General features: G+C 42.6%; 2 protein-coding genes across 2 annotated transcripts; one reads left to right on the top strand and one right to left on the bottom strand.

Moving 5' to 3' along the window:
• The first annotated feature begins 510 nt into the window (after positions 1-510).
• On the top strand, positions 511-2371 carry SARC_08522 (hypothetical protein). Its single transcript, XM_014297498.1, has one exon. It carries the CDS (start codon positions 691-693, stop codon positions 2218-2220), a length of 1530 nt encoding a protein of 509 aa, XP_014152973.1. The 5' UTR covers positions 511-690; the 3' UTR covers positions 2221-2371.
• A 3041-nt stretch (positions 2372-5412) lies between these two features.
• On the bottom strand, positions 5413-16502 carry SARC_08523 (hypothetical protein; the record flags this gene model as incomplete). Its single annotated transcript, XM_014297499.1, has 18 exons — positions 5413-5611; positions 5964-6074; positions 6381-6490; positions 6937-7069; positions 7716-7816; positions 8072-8140; positions 8426-8532; positions 8855-8997; positions 9321-9455; positions 9965-10746; positions 11177-11567; positions 12038-12216; positions 12540-13050; positions 13480-13618; positions 14005-14112; positions 14646-14800; positions 15441-15702; positions 16403-16502. The coding sequence occupies 18 exons, from the start codon at positions 16500-16502 to the stop codon at positions 5413-5415; spliced, it is 3735 nt and encodes a 1244-aa protein (XP_014152974.1).
• Between the last annotated feature and the right edge of the window lie 582 nt (positions 16503-17084).

Here is a 17084-nt window from a genome sequence, read left to right on the forward strand (position 1 = left end):
AAACCTCGATTATATCGGCTAAATCCGAAATCCAGACGATATATATACTAAAATGAATATACGATGCAATGATTGGCCTATTTGATTTTTTAGGATAGGCTAGAAGAAAAATCGATTTATAACCAAAAGTCCAAAATATTTATACCTAAAAGTTCAAAACTCTAAAATAAATTAGAGAACATATTCATACTTCCGAAGAAGTATATTTATTTTTATATTTATTTATTTTAAATCTATTGCTTACTTTTTTTTTATTTAGATAATAATAAAAACAAAAGTTGAACGTATTCAATTTTATTTTTACATTTGTTGTACAACACAATCAAATATGGACTTGAGAAGTTGAGTCTGAGAGAGACTCCCAATAAACTTTAGGATGGCCTTTAGACTTTTTTAAGACTTTAGGACTAAGTTTAGGGTCTCCGAAACAGACTCTCCACCTACATGATTTCTTTCTAGATCCCCGAGTCGACCCGAGTCCAGGACTCTGGGACGCGTATTTCATATATTCAGCTGCCACTTGAAACTGAATATGTTCCCCGAGTCCGACTCAGGCCCCAACACGTCCAGGGATTGTTTGTACTTTGTAGTGTGGAGCCTATATAAACAAGATTGCTTCGCACTTTGCCATCAATACCACATATTTTAAAGAAAAGGAGGATAACGTACATTGTACATATATATTGCAATATGACTAACGCGCTCGAGGACCTATACTTCAAACCGTACTATCTAGGTTGTCTAGCGCATGCCTCTTACCTTCTGTGCCACAAAGGCAAGGCTTTCGTGATTGACCCCCGGCGCGATGTAGACGAGTACATATCCGACGCCAAGGCGGTGGGCTGTACAATTGCGGGTGTATTTGAAACACACACACATGCAGACTTTGTTTCCGGCCACGTAGAGCTCAAGTTTAAGTCGGGTGCTGATATATATATATCTGGCGAGACCGAGGTAGGGTACGAGCACGTTGGGCTCAAGGATAATCAAGTTGTTGAGCTGTCCGAAGATTACTCGTTGAGAGCTATGCATACACCTGGGCACACGCCCGATAGTATGACTTTTGTGTTGCAGCAGAGACAAGCTGGGGGTAAAGCACGGGATATCAAAGCTTTCACTGGTGATACCTTGTTCATTGGGGACTGTGGTAGACCTGATCTGCTAGGTAGTATTGGTTGGACAGCCACAGACCTGGCCACCATGCTGTATAAATCGTTAAATGAACGTGTTATGTCCTTAGATGATGACGTAGAGGTTTGGCCAGCACATGGAGCCGGATCTGCGTGTGGAAAAGCTCTGAGTGATGACCGCAGCAGTACTATAGGCAAAGAAAGAGTTACAAACCCCGCTATTGAGTGTGATACGCTGGAAAAGTTCATCGAATACGCGACTTCTGGTCAACCACATAAGCCCCAGTACTTTGCACACAGCGTGGCTATGAACAAGAGTGCGGACCCTGAGACTATTGACAATCTCAAGGAGAAGGTGAAACATATGAGTGTTGACGAAGTGCACGACGCTATGCACAACAGCACTCAAGCGACCTATGTGCTAGACGTCCGACCGGCTGAAGAATTTGCACAGGCACATATACCTCAAAGCATGTCATTTTGGCTGGGATCTCCTGAGGGAGTGGAGGTTAAAGCGGAAGACGGTATGTTTGCATCGTGGGTGGGTACCATGATGGCCCACGACCGAAATATCATCATAGTTGCGTCGCAGGGGCGGAGTGACGAGGCCATCACACGCTTGGCGAGAATTGGCTATCACAATGTTATGGGCGTGCTGAAGGGCGGCATCGACAGTTGGGCCGAGAGTGGAAGGGCATTAGATAGTTTCTCTAGGAAAGAAGCTAGCGAGCTTAAGCAATTTTTTGCAGACGGGAGTCGTGTGATAGACGTGCGTACAGAACCGGAATTCTCTATCCAGCATTATAATGGTTCGATCAATCTACCTACCGCCGACTTACTGAGTGTGACGGCAAACAAATTAACACAGGGTCAGAAGTATGTCACATATTGTCAGAGTGGATTCCGGTCGATGATTGCGGCCACCTTCTTGCGAAGGGCAGGCTTTGATGTGGTTGATGTGCGAGGTGGATTTGATAGTATCATTGAGGTTGTGAGCGAGGATGAAATTTCTGCTGAAGTTCTGTGTCCTCGTAAGCAGAAATTGTTGGAAGAAAAGCTTAAGAATGAGCTTGAAGTGGCGAAAGCGTAGAAGGATCGAAAAACTGTGAGATTGAGCAATGTATGGGTATTGTTAACAAAGTTGATATTTGTAATGTATTCGCCTGATGTGCCCGAAATTAGAATTAAAAAAACTTAGAGAAACCCAGTATTTGTAATCCGTGCTGTGTGCATGTGTCACATATTCACTGGAACCGGGGTATTAGAGCAACTCGAGAATTGGATGCGGGCAAAAATAAGAGACGTGATATAGTTTTCTGAGAGTTTCTAGGAATCATTACACTCAGTTCTAAGCGTGCGTCGAAACTCAATCAGCAGTGCAGAACAGAGTGTTCCTTTTGAATTATCACATAGTGGTTGAAGTTGATTCTATTTATTTATTTTTCATGTATATCACTGCGATCATATTCGTTTCACTCCCTTTAAGTTGCCATTTCAGCTATCAGATATGGCAAGCTCACAAGATCAAGTCCACACTTGAAGCTTGCTTTTGACTGCGAACCCAATACTGTCAAAAAAGTACTTTTCGTCAAAATCGCGATCAATCCCTGCCCTATTTTGAACAACGATCTGACGATCTTAGTGTGACAATTTATGTTTTTTCCTGAGACACCGTCGTCATCGTCATTTACGTGATGCCCAGTTGAAATAATTGTCCATTCACCAAAGCAACTTTGTTAAATCTTTTCGTAGGTATCTCGCATATTCAGACTAAAATCGAAATCAACAGTACATAATTAATTTCGGCGTACTATTATTCTCCACCGCCGGATACCTTTCGCTCGTGCATGTGCTCTGCCGCATTGTCTCTGTTCACGGCTTCGGTCAGTAGACGCTTCAGTCGAGTGACATCCCGCATCACCTCCCACATTTCGTCCACCAAATTATTTCGCTTCCTATTTCTCTCTCGCTCGCGTTCGTGTTTGGCCTTGATCCCGTGAGAAGTATGATGTCTATGGATGGATGAGCAACATATGTAGCATACATCATGAATATCGTGAAAATCATTGCGAACGGCAAGATTCGTCGTGAAGCCGCCATTGACAGGCAATATGGACTGCAGTGGAACTGCCAAAAATTTAAAAGTCACAATCTCTAATTTCATCTTTAGCGTGTATATTCGTCGCATTAGTGCACAACCAAGCACACTACGATAGACGAGTCAGACGCGTATGTCTACCCACAACAACAATCCTCAGCATCCTCGTAAGCATACGATGCTAGCACACTGAGCATCCACTTACTTGAGTGTTTCATTACCGCCCGCTCCAAAAGCAGGAATTGAAGGTGATGCGATGCTGGAGAATTCACTGTTGTCCGTTGTCAGGCTCATACACGTTTTTAGTTGCTGCTGCGTGGATGAAGAGACCGGCCTTATGCTATAGTCTGGGCGAAGGTTGTCGGCCTCCGCTGCATTTGGCCCCTGGGGGTGGGATACTGTGACTGTGCGTAGTAGTCCATTTGATTTTACTTTGGCAGTCGAAGGATCTAGATTGTACGTGGGGAACACATATATAGAAAAATACATTTGTATTACATAGCGAATTCGAGTCTCTAGAACTGAAAGGATAACCAGGTGGAAACGACCCAACATGTAAAAGAGATTGCACACAGGATTAGTCCCGATATGAGAGAATTTGAGTATGACATACTATACTACACGAGTACATCTGTTTTCACTTAGTTTCTCAACAACTATGAACAATTAATAATGTGATTGTATATCCAAAAAAATATTTGGTGGCGACATAATCAATTATACAATTCAACCTACAGTACGTGGCCACAGTATTGATAGTATACGAAAGAATCGGTAACCCAATTAATAATGTGATTGTATATCCAAAAAAATATTTGGTGGCGACGTAATCAATTATACAATTCAACCTACAGTACGTGGCCACAGTATTGATAGTATACCAAAGCACGGAGTACCATTAGGTATACTAAACACTATTGAAGATATCTAAGGTATCTGTATATCAACTCTCTATGATACACACATAGTTACATCATGTTTAGGAAATGGGTGATTCAGACACAATCTAGTTTATAATAAAGCCTGTGTATGATTGTAGATACGCAAAAACTTTCAGTTCCGGGCGTGCGAGCTCCCAATAATTCAAGCATATTATATAAACGTAAGCCGTTCTCATAGTACATATACACCTGCGTGAGACTATAGAGTCCCAACATCTTCGCACAAACGAGCCGAGCTAACAGATACGAGTGATTTGTACAGTGAGCATTGTTTTAACTTCAGTGCGTGGCTGAAGGCAGAAGTGGTGCGAATATCGTGCGTGGGGTTCATCTCTTGTGTCGGATTGTGGGCTGCAAAACGAGATTTTCATAAATATTGTCGCACTGAGGCGTTGCCAGATTGAAATCGTTTATCCATAGCAAGTAATACTATAACTTGCTACAGCCAATTATCCTTTATAGAGTACCTCGACCAACAAGTGATAGTTCTCGAATCTATCTCAGATTGGCATTGAGCATTAAAACGCACGACATCCACACAAATACGTGTCACAACGACGCACAACTCTGTTCCTTTTCACGCCGACTACCACTCGGCGGAGATTGTAGCTTGAAACAAACCCGCAGTGACATACCTTCATACAAACTTGTACTGCTATTGTTCTGTCCAGTAGCTGAGTTTGCGTCTCGTCTAACAGCTTTGGCCGCTATCTCACTTTGCAGTCTGTCGAGCGTATCAGTTTTACGCATCAGGATCACTCGAATTTCGAAAGCCGTTGCGTTCTCATCCATGCCCAACCGAGTCAGTGAGGATGTGCGCTGCATTATACCGGGGGTGGGGGTGGGGTGGCCTGTCGTATTGGTGGTCGGATAAATGCAAGTTTTAAATATATTCGGCCAACAACACATGATATTGAAGAACCTTCTCCACACTCCCGGAGTAATATGTTGTGGAGCTCAAGCCTTTTTAATGATAGAGTACGAAGTAATAACAAGAGTGGTACTGTCTGAGCGCGTTTGTGGTGTTTATCATTCTAAGCTGAAGAAGCTTTGCTTTTTATGACCGAATTACCAACTCAGAATAAGCACGATGGCATTACGAGAACTCTCAATAAAAATCAAAGCCCAATAGATGCCCTTGTAGTAGTTTTATCTGAACCACAATTTTCGTGTGTAAGTTCGAAATCTCGACTATCTCGGTGAGAGAACAATTACATGTAGCACACAAGGAATGTGTGCTTGACTAGTTTAATCCCTTACCAGAACCCTGCTGGGCCTTGGGTTGCTGTTTCTGTTCCCTCTGCAGCGACAATGTGTAGTTTTCGGAGTCGGTATTAACACTGGCGCATTCCATGTAGATATGAACTCCAGGCTTGTTCTGGTATTGATACGACGACAAACGCTGGTAGTCTTGAAATTCTTCAATAATGCCACCCACACGCCTGTAGTAAATAGCCAGAAGTAATCAAACGCAAAGCTTTTAGTGTACGGCCGTGTGCATACAAAAGATCATCTTGGGGCTTTCCGATGCCTTCTATCACACCTCTGACTTTCACAACTCTAGCTTTCACGTCGCTAGTTGTACATATTTATACACTGTGTGCAACAGTCTCAAGAGAGCCGACTATGTGGTGCTATTTCAATTCTATATTTTTATCTATAATAGTGATTCAATTCGGTGCACGATTGTCTAGCGGGGTCCAGAAACGGTAGCACCACTGTGGGGAAAGTACATAGTAGGATTATATCGATTAGATTTTTATTGAAACTATCTCTGGCCTGTGCAAAACCTACCTTTCCATTTCTGCAGTCGATGATTGCAGCGCAAGGTATGTGTACGTTACGTCGGTCAAGTAGACGCCCAAATAGGGGATGCAGGGGAAGCCGGACTTCTTTAGCGTATCCCTATCGAAAAAATGTAGCAACAAATTTTCAACTCGGATTAATAGGCGAAAGCACGTCGGTAATCGAATTCTAGCAGGTATATCGCTCACCGAACTACACCAAAGAAGTCGAATGTAGCAAAACTTGCGTCTATCTGCCAGGGTGCTCAAAGATATGACCGTTCAGGTATATTTCGCAGAACCACATGTATTGCATCCGCTTGGACTTTTCTATTTACTTCTGCCTATATACTCGTGTACGGTGAGAACGCCCATTTGTTGCATTACTGTAACATACGACAGTGTACGCAGCTTGCTTCGATGATACCTGTAGTTCCTGTAGTTTTCTTCTTCTGACATTAGTGACCCCAGCTGCTCAAATGTTTTCTTCCTCTTCGCGTGAACGAGTGCCCAAGTTTTGCTTAGTCGGAAGATAGGCTGTACAATAGAATGAAAGTATTTCCTTGAGCACAAAATGAAGCGAGCACGGTTTTAGGAAAGTTTCGATATACGACATATTCACAAATTTGTCGAACAACAAGGAACGATCCAACAATTTGTCAAAACTAAACTCGTAATGCATTCTGGATCAAGCTACAATACTGATGTATCGCGAAAGAAGTTTGAAAAAAAAATAGTGTTAAAACCAAATATGTAGTTTCGCGTCTGTTGCAAGCTTTACCCCCGAGTTATACCCAGACTATCCCAAACCACAAACAGGAAACAGCCTCAGCAGTTCCAGGTATCAATGCCAAGACTTAACAGTGGACTGCTAACGTCTCGCAGCTTCTGTCCTCCTTCAACACCACCTCGTTTGTACGGCCTCGGTACTAACGGGTGCACGATATGCTGATAGGAACATATTGCAATAAGACTATACTTACCTGGCATTGTAAACCAGCCAGCACAGCTTTTAGGGAATTGTAGTTATTGTCCTGTGCAAGTCCGTCGGCGATTTTGATATATTTTTCTATGACTTCAGCTCGACCCTCCGCCGTCAGACGCAACAGGATCTCACTGATAAATAAATGCCAAATGGAGATAGTACTGATGCACTAAGTTGTCAGCTTGAGGTTATGCCTATGCTTGACTTGATGTGTGAGCGCTAGTGTGTGCGTTGAGTCTGTACTTTTGCTTTCTTCCGCAAGTAAGCGCATATCAAAATTCTGTTGGAAAATTTAGACATTCTTAATGTTGTATCTTGTGATTAATAAAGAGAAGATGATTTACTTTCAACTCATTCTATTAGATATTTTGTGCCCTAAATATTTCAAAGGCATTATCCTGCGTTAATAACGAGCTCTCACATGATACAATCGTGGTATACGCTAATATCAATATGCTCGCATATCAAGTCAGGTATAAACAAAAACGCCTCAAATCAAAAATGTTTAGCGAACAAAGCAGCGCCGTACCACACAAATATCAAACGCAAAGTTCAAGTTTCAGAATATCCAAAAGAACGGTGAGCGACTTAACGTTTAACACCTTTGACAACAGGTCCAACCGAATGAAACCAAAACATCACCGGCTACCAGCCAGAGTCACTGACATCAATCACCATCAGCTAAAATATTCGACAGTTGCAACGGCTAACATTTGTCATGCTGAATCACCAAGCAATACTCATAGAAAAACACAGAGCAGCATCTTGAAAACACACCTGGCAACGAGTAGAGCCAGGTAGTCGAAGCTGCGTATCATCGCCAGTATGTTTGGAGATGTCTCTTCCTTGCTCGGCTTTGACCACCCGCACTTTTGGAACTGAAGCATAATAGTAAAGATGGTGTCATAATAGGTTGTTGGGTAGCTCAATACAATACTGAATCACTATAGTCAGGATGATTGAAAATTCTACGTCATTCCTGAAGATAAGTATATGTGACTAGGTATTGTGAGCTTCTAGATGTGTTTATAGAGCGTATGAACACGTTTTGCTTCAATTTCACATGACTAACCATAAAACAACTTCCGAATATTTATCGAGGCACTCTAGTTTATACCAGTTAGACGACTCACCTCTGTGGCCTTGACGTTATATATCATCTTTGCGTCTGTTAGACAGCAGTGCTGCACAAAATCGTCTGTCTGTATGTAATTCGCCAGAAGTAGTGATTATATTAATTAAGTGACAACTCGCAACCGGTCTGAACTACAAACACCGACATTCACACACTTTCATCGCAGCGCTCTAGATCATCAGGCGTGGCTTAACTTAGACCAACAAATAGTTATGTACTGCCGCTTGTTGAAACTTAAAGGAATGTAAGAACATTCTAAACGAACGCGCAACAGCAGCGACAATAATCTTATTATCGTGCGAGTGTGACTAATTTGCTTGAGCAGCAGATGTAAGCTTGAACGAAAACTTACCCTTATTTGCATGATGTTTTTCGCTGGCAGTCTGGATGGAGCAGTAGGTGGCTTGAGGAGTGACGCACCCCCTTCAAATAGAAGACTGCGCGAATTCAGGCATTCGCCTATAATTAAAATAGGTGTACACGATCAGTACAGTTGTATAACATGCTGTCGTATGCGAATGATACCTGTGGTGAAGCAATTCGATCTAAAAATTCTGTTTTTAAAAAGTGTTGTATCCAGCCAGACTATGACTGCTATATATTCTTTTACCTTGTTCGTAAAACAATGTGTACTTAAATTTGTGGGTTCGCGATAGTATGCATGTGCAGAGCCATCTAATCGTGTTCAACACTCTAATATCGAATAAAGTCAGTGCATATCAAAGGTCACATCAACCTAGAGGAATTTATGCGTTTCGTTTGCATTCTGGATGAGACATACTTGATAACGAATCGAGCGGGCCCCATTCCTGTGAGATACTACCCACACCCTTGCACGAGCCGATAGAGACGGTTCGATGTGCCTTGAGTGCTTTCGGATTTGAAGGTTTGGTTTTCAGTAGTCGCCACGAGCCGGATGTTTTTCTGAGAGTTTCCAAAGGAGTGATGTTGAACAAAATTTTAATACTTTATCAAGAGATAATGAGTGTATAGCCAGCCATGTAGTGATATCACATGCAGATTAGGAACGTGTACTGAAGTGTGGATTGAGTTCAGTCGCAAAACAGCAATCGCAATGGGCCTTTATAAGCTGCCATATTACATAAAACGAAAAGCTGTAATAAGAATATCCTCCTGTGAATCATGCAGCTGAGGTCATTGAACCGCGATACACGTCTTTCATTGTAAACAGGTACAATTCTACCTACGTACCAAAAAGTGCAAAAAAGAATTTTTAAGTGTCTGACCTTTCTTGTCCCTCGAACGTTCGTAGTGGCGATCCACTCGGCCTACTCTCATGCTTCAGTTCGAGAGACGAGGTGCGTTGATGAGTGCTTGATCGGCTTCTGCCGCATTCAGCACCATCCTTACTGCCGTTGCGCCTGTGTGTTTGAGGCTAGAGATCATGCACAGAATAAGATTTTAGCAAATCGCGTGGACGATGATCTTTAACGGGTTGCCACAAACAACCTACTAACATCTTGTAGTCCATCACTCACACCGTCAAGTGACAATCCCTTCAAGGGCGCAAATACATGTTTGCACGCGTGCTGTAAAAATGGTCTAGCACACTAATGCACAAACTTTGTGCTTTAAACATGGTCAAATGTGGTGTGAAAAAAGACTTGGGCAACCGTATGATGCGCCAGTACAGAGAAGATATAATGTAGTACGATTAGATATACAAGTTGAAGTATAGATGACTCCCGTAATATAGCATTCCACAATAGCTCATCTCCTAATCACTGGGTGACACAACGGTGGTGAGTTGTACTCTACACTGCAACCTATAATTGCAAGAATTTGTACTCTACCTTCAAAAGAAATTTCAACCTCGCTTCGATTCTACACCGAGACCAAATATCTGAAAAATGAACTTACTGATTGATACGTGTTGACAGGCGGTGACAGAGACGCGACAATTCTTGTAGGCTGTATTTGATCTAGGTGTGACAACAAATCAGCATCACCTGATACAATATGACCGTTACAAGTAATTGTCCGCCTAGGATTGCAATCACCGGTAGAGCACATACAGTTACTGACAGGCGACAATTGGGACGTGTCAGAGTGTGTTCGCGAATGTTTAGCCTGTATGGGCGTTTGTAGTTCTTCCTGCTTGCCTATACTTTCCTTCGTTACAATTTTCATGCACGAATTCTTGGTACTAGCTGATATGTATTCTCGTTCCTGCGAATCAGTACTCCTCAAGACATTACCATTCCTATGTGATTTCTGCCCGTGCGGTATACTCTGACTCTGGCTGACGGCGCCCGTCCTTCCTTCATTGCATCCGTTGCCAGAACCTTCACTTCCTTGTTCGTCAATATGTATTGTGTGGGTCTGTACAGTCCTCCTCGTCGTGCCATCTCCCGAGCACCCAACCAATACAGTTGGGATTTGCTTCACAATACCGCTGCCACTGATTCTGCGCGTGCCGTCGTCATCACCCGCACTGCTACACTGCTTGATTGTGCTCTTCACATTCGTCTGCGTATGCTTGATTCCACACGAAGTCTTCGTCCCACCCGACCTATCCTTGGCCACGCGTGCAGAAGAGTTTGATATCGTACGCACTGTAGAGACTGTTCGAGGGTCCCCCACACTCCTTCGTTTCTGGTAGTAATCGGCAGTGCGTGAATCTTGCACTCTAACCTTCAAACCGCCAATCGACTGCGTGATGTTGAGAAAGTACGAGCAATTTTGAGACGTGAAACGAAATGTCAGACAGTGCATCTGACAAGAATGTTGAAATTCAAAAATGGTTTGACCTCAATCGGTGTTCAGGCTATACGAAGGCGTAAGCACTCGATTAGACACATGTTTTCATATAAATTGCATGTAAGACGGCTAGGACAGATTAATTTTATGATGATAACAATGCAATACTACCTTTACAGCATCAAGACATATCGGGCGCTGTGAGCTTTGCGCTAGTGTTCGCAGTGGCGCCTGTGTACAAAGGGTGCATTCTACACAACTGAAGCAACTACTTTAGCAGCTAACAGTTTGCAACAATACATTGAGAATAATATACAACAATCACCAGTTGCAGCTGAGAATCAGAGTAGCTTCAGTGGCTCAGTGACACCTAGAATCGTACCAGTTGAGTTTTGGATAGAGCTGGATTTGTGGTTGCAAATGCGGTCAGTCTTCTCTGACCCAACCCAGATGGCACCCTTCTGCTAGCACCATTGAGTTGCGGAAGAATAGCCGGTGTTCTACCGATACCATTCAGAGCTGTACTCTCGTAGGTAGACCCCTGTGATTGTGTGTTTCTCAGTGTTCCTGCACTCGATGCGACGCTAAACCCGCTTGAGCACGCATTTGAAGTTGTGCATGAATATACAGAACGATCGACTTTGTTGGTATCGATGCAGGATATCTTGCAAGGTGCTTGACATCGATATATTGGAACTTCTGCAGAGTGCATAAGCGGCACGTATACGCACGATTGTATTAGATGCGCTGTTGTAGGGTTGCCACTTGTAGATCTGTGGGGGTAAGCGCCCGGTCCAGAACAAACACGATGTGATCCGTGTGTGCCTTTCGCTGCGTGTGGATTAGGATGTATGGGGGAAGACGGTGAACGCGGACGTCTGCACTCTGGTTTTGTGCTGCACGACGGTAGTACGATGGACTTGCAGAGAGTCCGCTTCAGGTGGGTGATTAGTGGGGAACCAACAGATTTGCCTAAATGTGCGCAAACAAATGAAGATGGTATATGATCCATGACTTTTACGAAAGGATCGATAGACTTCCAGTAAGCTGGACGACACTTATACATAAAGTCAATTGGGTGCTTCAGTCAACGTCGTGAAGTGCTCGGGATGCAAGAATGCAACCAACACCCAGAGATGGATGACTGGCTCTGCTTCGCTTTGAAAATCACTTCGTATCGGAGACACACAGTGAGATATCGGGTTGTATCTCGCATCTAGAGAAGCTTAACAACTAGTCCTACATGCGGTGGCGCCTCGCTATCAGGACCCACACGGATCCAACAAACTTACTTCGTATTGACGCAATTTTTTCTTCTGATGTCGCACCAAGACTGTCCATTGCATCACAGCTGGCAGAATTGAATAAATTCTTCATTCGACTCGGACCGTCATCATTCAATGGTGCCCGCTGCGCGTGTGACTGCAGCATTGAAGCAAATTTGAGCTGCTTGGAACTGACCCTCATATAACTGTTTTGCAGATTTAGGCGCATGCCATTTGTCCAAAAAAAAAACCCCCCATTCCAAAAACATATCTCTACATAATTTAATATTTACATGTGCTTATTGACTTTTGGAACGAAGTGAAACTTTGAACTACACGAAGTGCCTATTCTCTGAACTACATGAAGTGCCTATTTTGTACAATATGGGCAGAGTTGGAGACAAAGCCGATAGGAACGCCATTCATACACGCATAATTTCTCAAAGCTGTAGCAGTGTATAACGTACGTCGACGACATACTTGTGTGTATGCGTACATGTCGTATGGGACTGATGTAGATGTCGCGAGAGTCAGTTGGCCCGAGTCCACAGCAAGCATTTTAGTGTCAGAGCCCGATCTCGCGTACTTCCGTCCCTGAGTGTGTATGTCGGAGATGCTTTTGAGCTGTTGCCCCTTATCCTTGACCACATGCGCACTGATATATTTGTTGCCCTGAATACTGGCAGCGACATCTTGGGCATTTTGCACCACATCAAAGTTGAAATCATCCACCAGATGTACGTGTGTTGTACTGTCGGTCCTTCTGCGGGTTGAGGGTGAGGTGGATGGTATGTATGTATTGGACGACTTGTGGCTGTGTGTTTGCGCTCGGGTGCGTGAAGATTCGTCGAGGTGCACGGCAGATACATTGCTCGAGTACGTGACTTCGTCAGCTTCCAAAGGCGTCGACAGTGGCGTGCTTGTGAGCGACCGATATTCGAGAGGCAACGGTGCTAGAGGCGGCGTTTGTTTGTACTTTGAGATCTTCGGTCTGTGGTTAAAAACATTTCAAGTATTAAGTAGTCGTGCGGAAGGCTACGATTTCGAGACTGCGAAGTCTGCCAACATTTTTGAACAATTGATACAACAGTGTTGCGTAGCTAAAGTTGCGTAGATATCGCCAAATTGGTTCACTTTCGCCAGTTTACAACCTATTACAACCGCTTAATAAGCAAATCCCACAAGGCCGATCATAGGCGTATACACGTATCCGCCGGATTTAAAGTGAATTCACCTAAAACGACATTCAAATCCTGATCTTACCTTCTAGAACACTCATATATTTGTCTTTCACGCATTACACTATAGGCCTAGCACCCGAACCGGTACCGCATGTGCCCATCTTCATTAGTATCAAGAAAGTATCGGTAGAATATCGGCGCTGTCTCTAGAAATCAATTTAAGAGAAATCAAAACTTACGATCTTTTCCAGGGGTTCTTGAAAACTGCAGATATTCTTTTCACCTTCGTGTCGGGCAAGACATTCCCGCCAACAGTTTTACGCCAATACGAGCCTTCAAGCATGACCCGATCAAGTGAAATCTTATCCTTCACGATGTCTGTGATAGATATAGAAATGAATAAATAAATACTTCGATGAGCACTCATCCTTCTAAATATTGACGTTCTAGAGGAAAATAACAGTATGCATTCAGAACTATATTTAAGCTCGTCTGTTCATTGTAAATGCATATCTATGCGGCGCATGAAACCCACTCAGAAAGTATTGGAAAGGGAGTATTGTATGGCATAACCTATTTTATAAAGTATTTGGAGGATCTACGTCGAATGTTCACGAGATATCAGAAATTTTCATTCGGTTTTGAGAACGTTCAGAATTTTCGATCATATTAGCATATAACTAATAAAAGAATCGATACCCACAAAGACAGTAGCCATCTTTTTGCAATATCCGCACTCTATCTTATTGTTCATATACACGTACCGCACATAATCAGGTCCACGAGGGTCTGAGCCGCTACCAGCACAACGTTGCAACTGTCCCAAAGTAGCGAAAGATGCATGGCATCGGGGCTTCTACTTACTTCCGTCGCTGTGATATTCCGAAGAAAAATGTAAATTCTACAATTGGCCATAAGCTTGGTGTGCAAGTAGACATATAATAATTAACCCAAATTGAATTAAATAATAATATCCCTATTCTCATATTCAACATCACGCAGTATTTCTACCGCAGCAGAGTCAAACAAGAAAACACGAGGCGAAGAACTAAATTGATATAGGGTAGATGGTCTGCATGGGTTACACATGCAGTGAAAAGGCATCAATGAGATTGAAAGGAGCGCGGGTACAGTCTGACACAGTTGCTATCACATAATTGCTGCATCAAAAACAGCTTACTAGGACTATAAGTAGTCGTTGAACCAGAACAAGAGATATACTCTACTTTCACATATCCTTTCTCTTACTTACGGCATTATTAAATTACCTTCAAAAGGTATGACTTAAATTAAGTTGGGCACTGACATGCGCCTAATCATCGTTATGTGCCATATTGTAAACACACAAGCTCGCAACATCGTCAAAATGTTTTCCAATACGAGACCATCACACGACATGTCGTACTCAGGACGTTGGCGGCTCTGAGAACATTATCTCGCACTTTTTGAAACTGATGCTGGCCGACAACTGCTGCTATTGCGGCATCGCTATCACTGGACGTATTCGTCTGCAGGGCAAGACTGTGGTAGCACGTGCCAGCATATACACACTCCTGGATACTGCAAGCATGCGGTATTTGACAAAATGTGAGACGATGATACAGATATAAGTACCTAGTCTGACTTTATACTTATATGTATGTATTCATTTCGCGTAAATGTGAGCGTCTTAGTACGTTTTAGTTTGAGCTCTAGTCGTATAACTTTGCGGTTAGTTTTAGCTCACGATGTTCCTAATTCTGCAGATATTAGAATTGTAACATGGATTGTTGAGTTGGTACTACGGATATGAAAGCACTCTCAATACAATATTGTTCTGGGATTTGATAATATACAACGATGTGATAAACTTGCTAAGAAAAACAATATGCATACACCTAGATTAAATACGTAAACAACTACATAGTGTGTACTTTAAATTCCGGAACAATTATAGACACTTGCATGCATATACAGCTGGCTAAACTACACAGATCTATATCATTTTCGAGAGCGTTTACTACCATTGCCGTGCTCAGACAGGTACAAAGATTTGAATATCGACACTGTCTATTACACTAGAGGATTTGACTATAGCTACAGAGCTCATCAGATAGTCCGTTGTTGCAAATTTCACTTGTGACCACGCCAAATCTCCAATCGAAATATTCTAGAGATCCCCAAAGATTCATAGTAGATGCAGGGACTTTCACACCAATACCTCTGCTGTATGCGCGAAACGGCCTCGTAAGTTCTTTCCGGCGCCTCACTCTTGGCGACAATAGAAATACGTACCGCCAGCTCACGTTCGAATGCACGCACAACGACTCGCATGGGATCCGAGTACGCAGCGGTACCCATGCCCAGAAGCGAACGGCGCTGTGTGTCGATAGTTTTGGCCCACAGTTGCGAGAGCGACCCGTCATTATGCACATGTGCAAAGGTTGTCGCGCGACTACTGCCTAATCCCGATACCTCAATCACTTTTGGATACGGAAGAATAGACAACATTAACATCCTTTGCTAGAAGTCAAATGCAAACTAAGCAAGCAAAACTGCGGTGTAGTTATGCGTAACCAATCGAAGTGTATAAAATTTTCCCTCAAATGTCAACCAAGCAAACGAAACTGCGCTAAAGATATGCAAAACCAATTGATGTGCCTTAAATATGTACTCAAATGTCAACTAACCAAGCGAAACTGCGCTGTAGGTATGCGAAACCATGTAATATGCCTTAAATTGACACTTTTGATATTAGCCACACAGGAAACTGTAGTCCTGATCCTTGCCCAAATGCCACAGGCTTGTGAACCCGTCAATGCTAAACTACCGTTAATCACAAGTTGATACCGGATTGATACTAGCACTGGTAGTAAAACGTTGAAAACGTCTACACAAAAACTCGCACAACGTCTGCATTTTGTATGCGACTTTAGGTGTAGAGACAAGAGCAACATTTCAGCAAGTTGTATTCCAAATAAATTCGCTAAAGTTCAAATTCAAATTCGAAACACTATATGATTCATTATCACTCACTAGGTTGTATTGACAATATTTTCGAAATTGCTCACAACACAAAAGCCAATTTGACGATCAACATGCACCAGTAGCGCTAACATATATATTTAAAATGTATCTCACATCCCAATTGCGCGCCATGAATATACTTTGTATACATCATACCTCCATTCCCCAGATCTTTACAGGCAACCTGTTGGTTGGGAACAGCCCTACACAGATTGTATTGAATTTGAATTGTCTCGTGCGCCTCCGCTGCCTTCATGGCGATCGTCACCAAAAGCAAGTCACTACAGAGCTCAGAAATAGGCAAAATTAGAAGCAGTTTTTGTTGAAGCTAACACAGATAAACCACCTACGTGTGCTGGTAACTGGCATCCAAGAATATCAAACTGCAGTCATGACTCTGTAAATGTAATTACATATGTAAGTACCCCTCTGATTCTCACATTGAAATATAAACTATATAAAGCGAAATACCTCCAGTAGCTCATGTCTTCATACAGTGTTTGCGTGAAATTATCCGTGCGATAAGTTAACCGATTTGAGACATGTACAAACATCAATTTGGACAAACAATGCAAATAAGTGCGATTGTACAATTCACTATCCTGTCATATAACCCGTAATAAACTCACCTTAATAGCCATACTGTGTAGCCGCGTCCATCCGAGCCCTTAAAATCGGTAACAATGAGTACTTGTCTGTTCAGGGAATTCAACGACTGCATGTAAATATGTAAAATTTGAATGACGTTAGCACTAATAAGTCTTTGGCAATGCAGCCGCCAATAGAATAATATATATACCACACAGACGTAGCTATTATGTAAATATAGAAATTAATA

The sequence above is a fragment of the Sphaeroforma arctica genome, assembly GCF_001186125.1.
Source record: "Sphaeroforma arctica JP610 unplaced genomic scaffold supercont1.774, whole genome shotgun sequence".
NCBI lineage: Eukaryota > Ichthyosporea > Ichthyophonida > Sphaeroforma > Sphaeroforma arctica.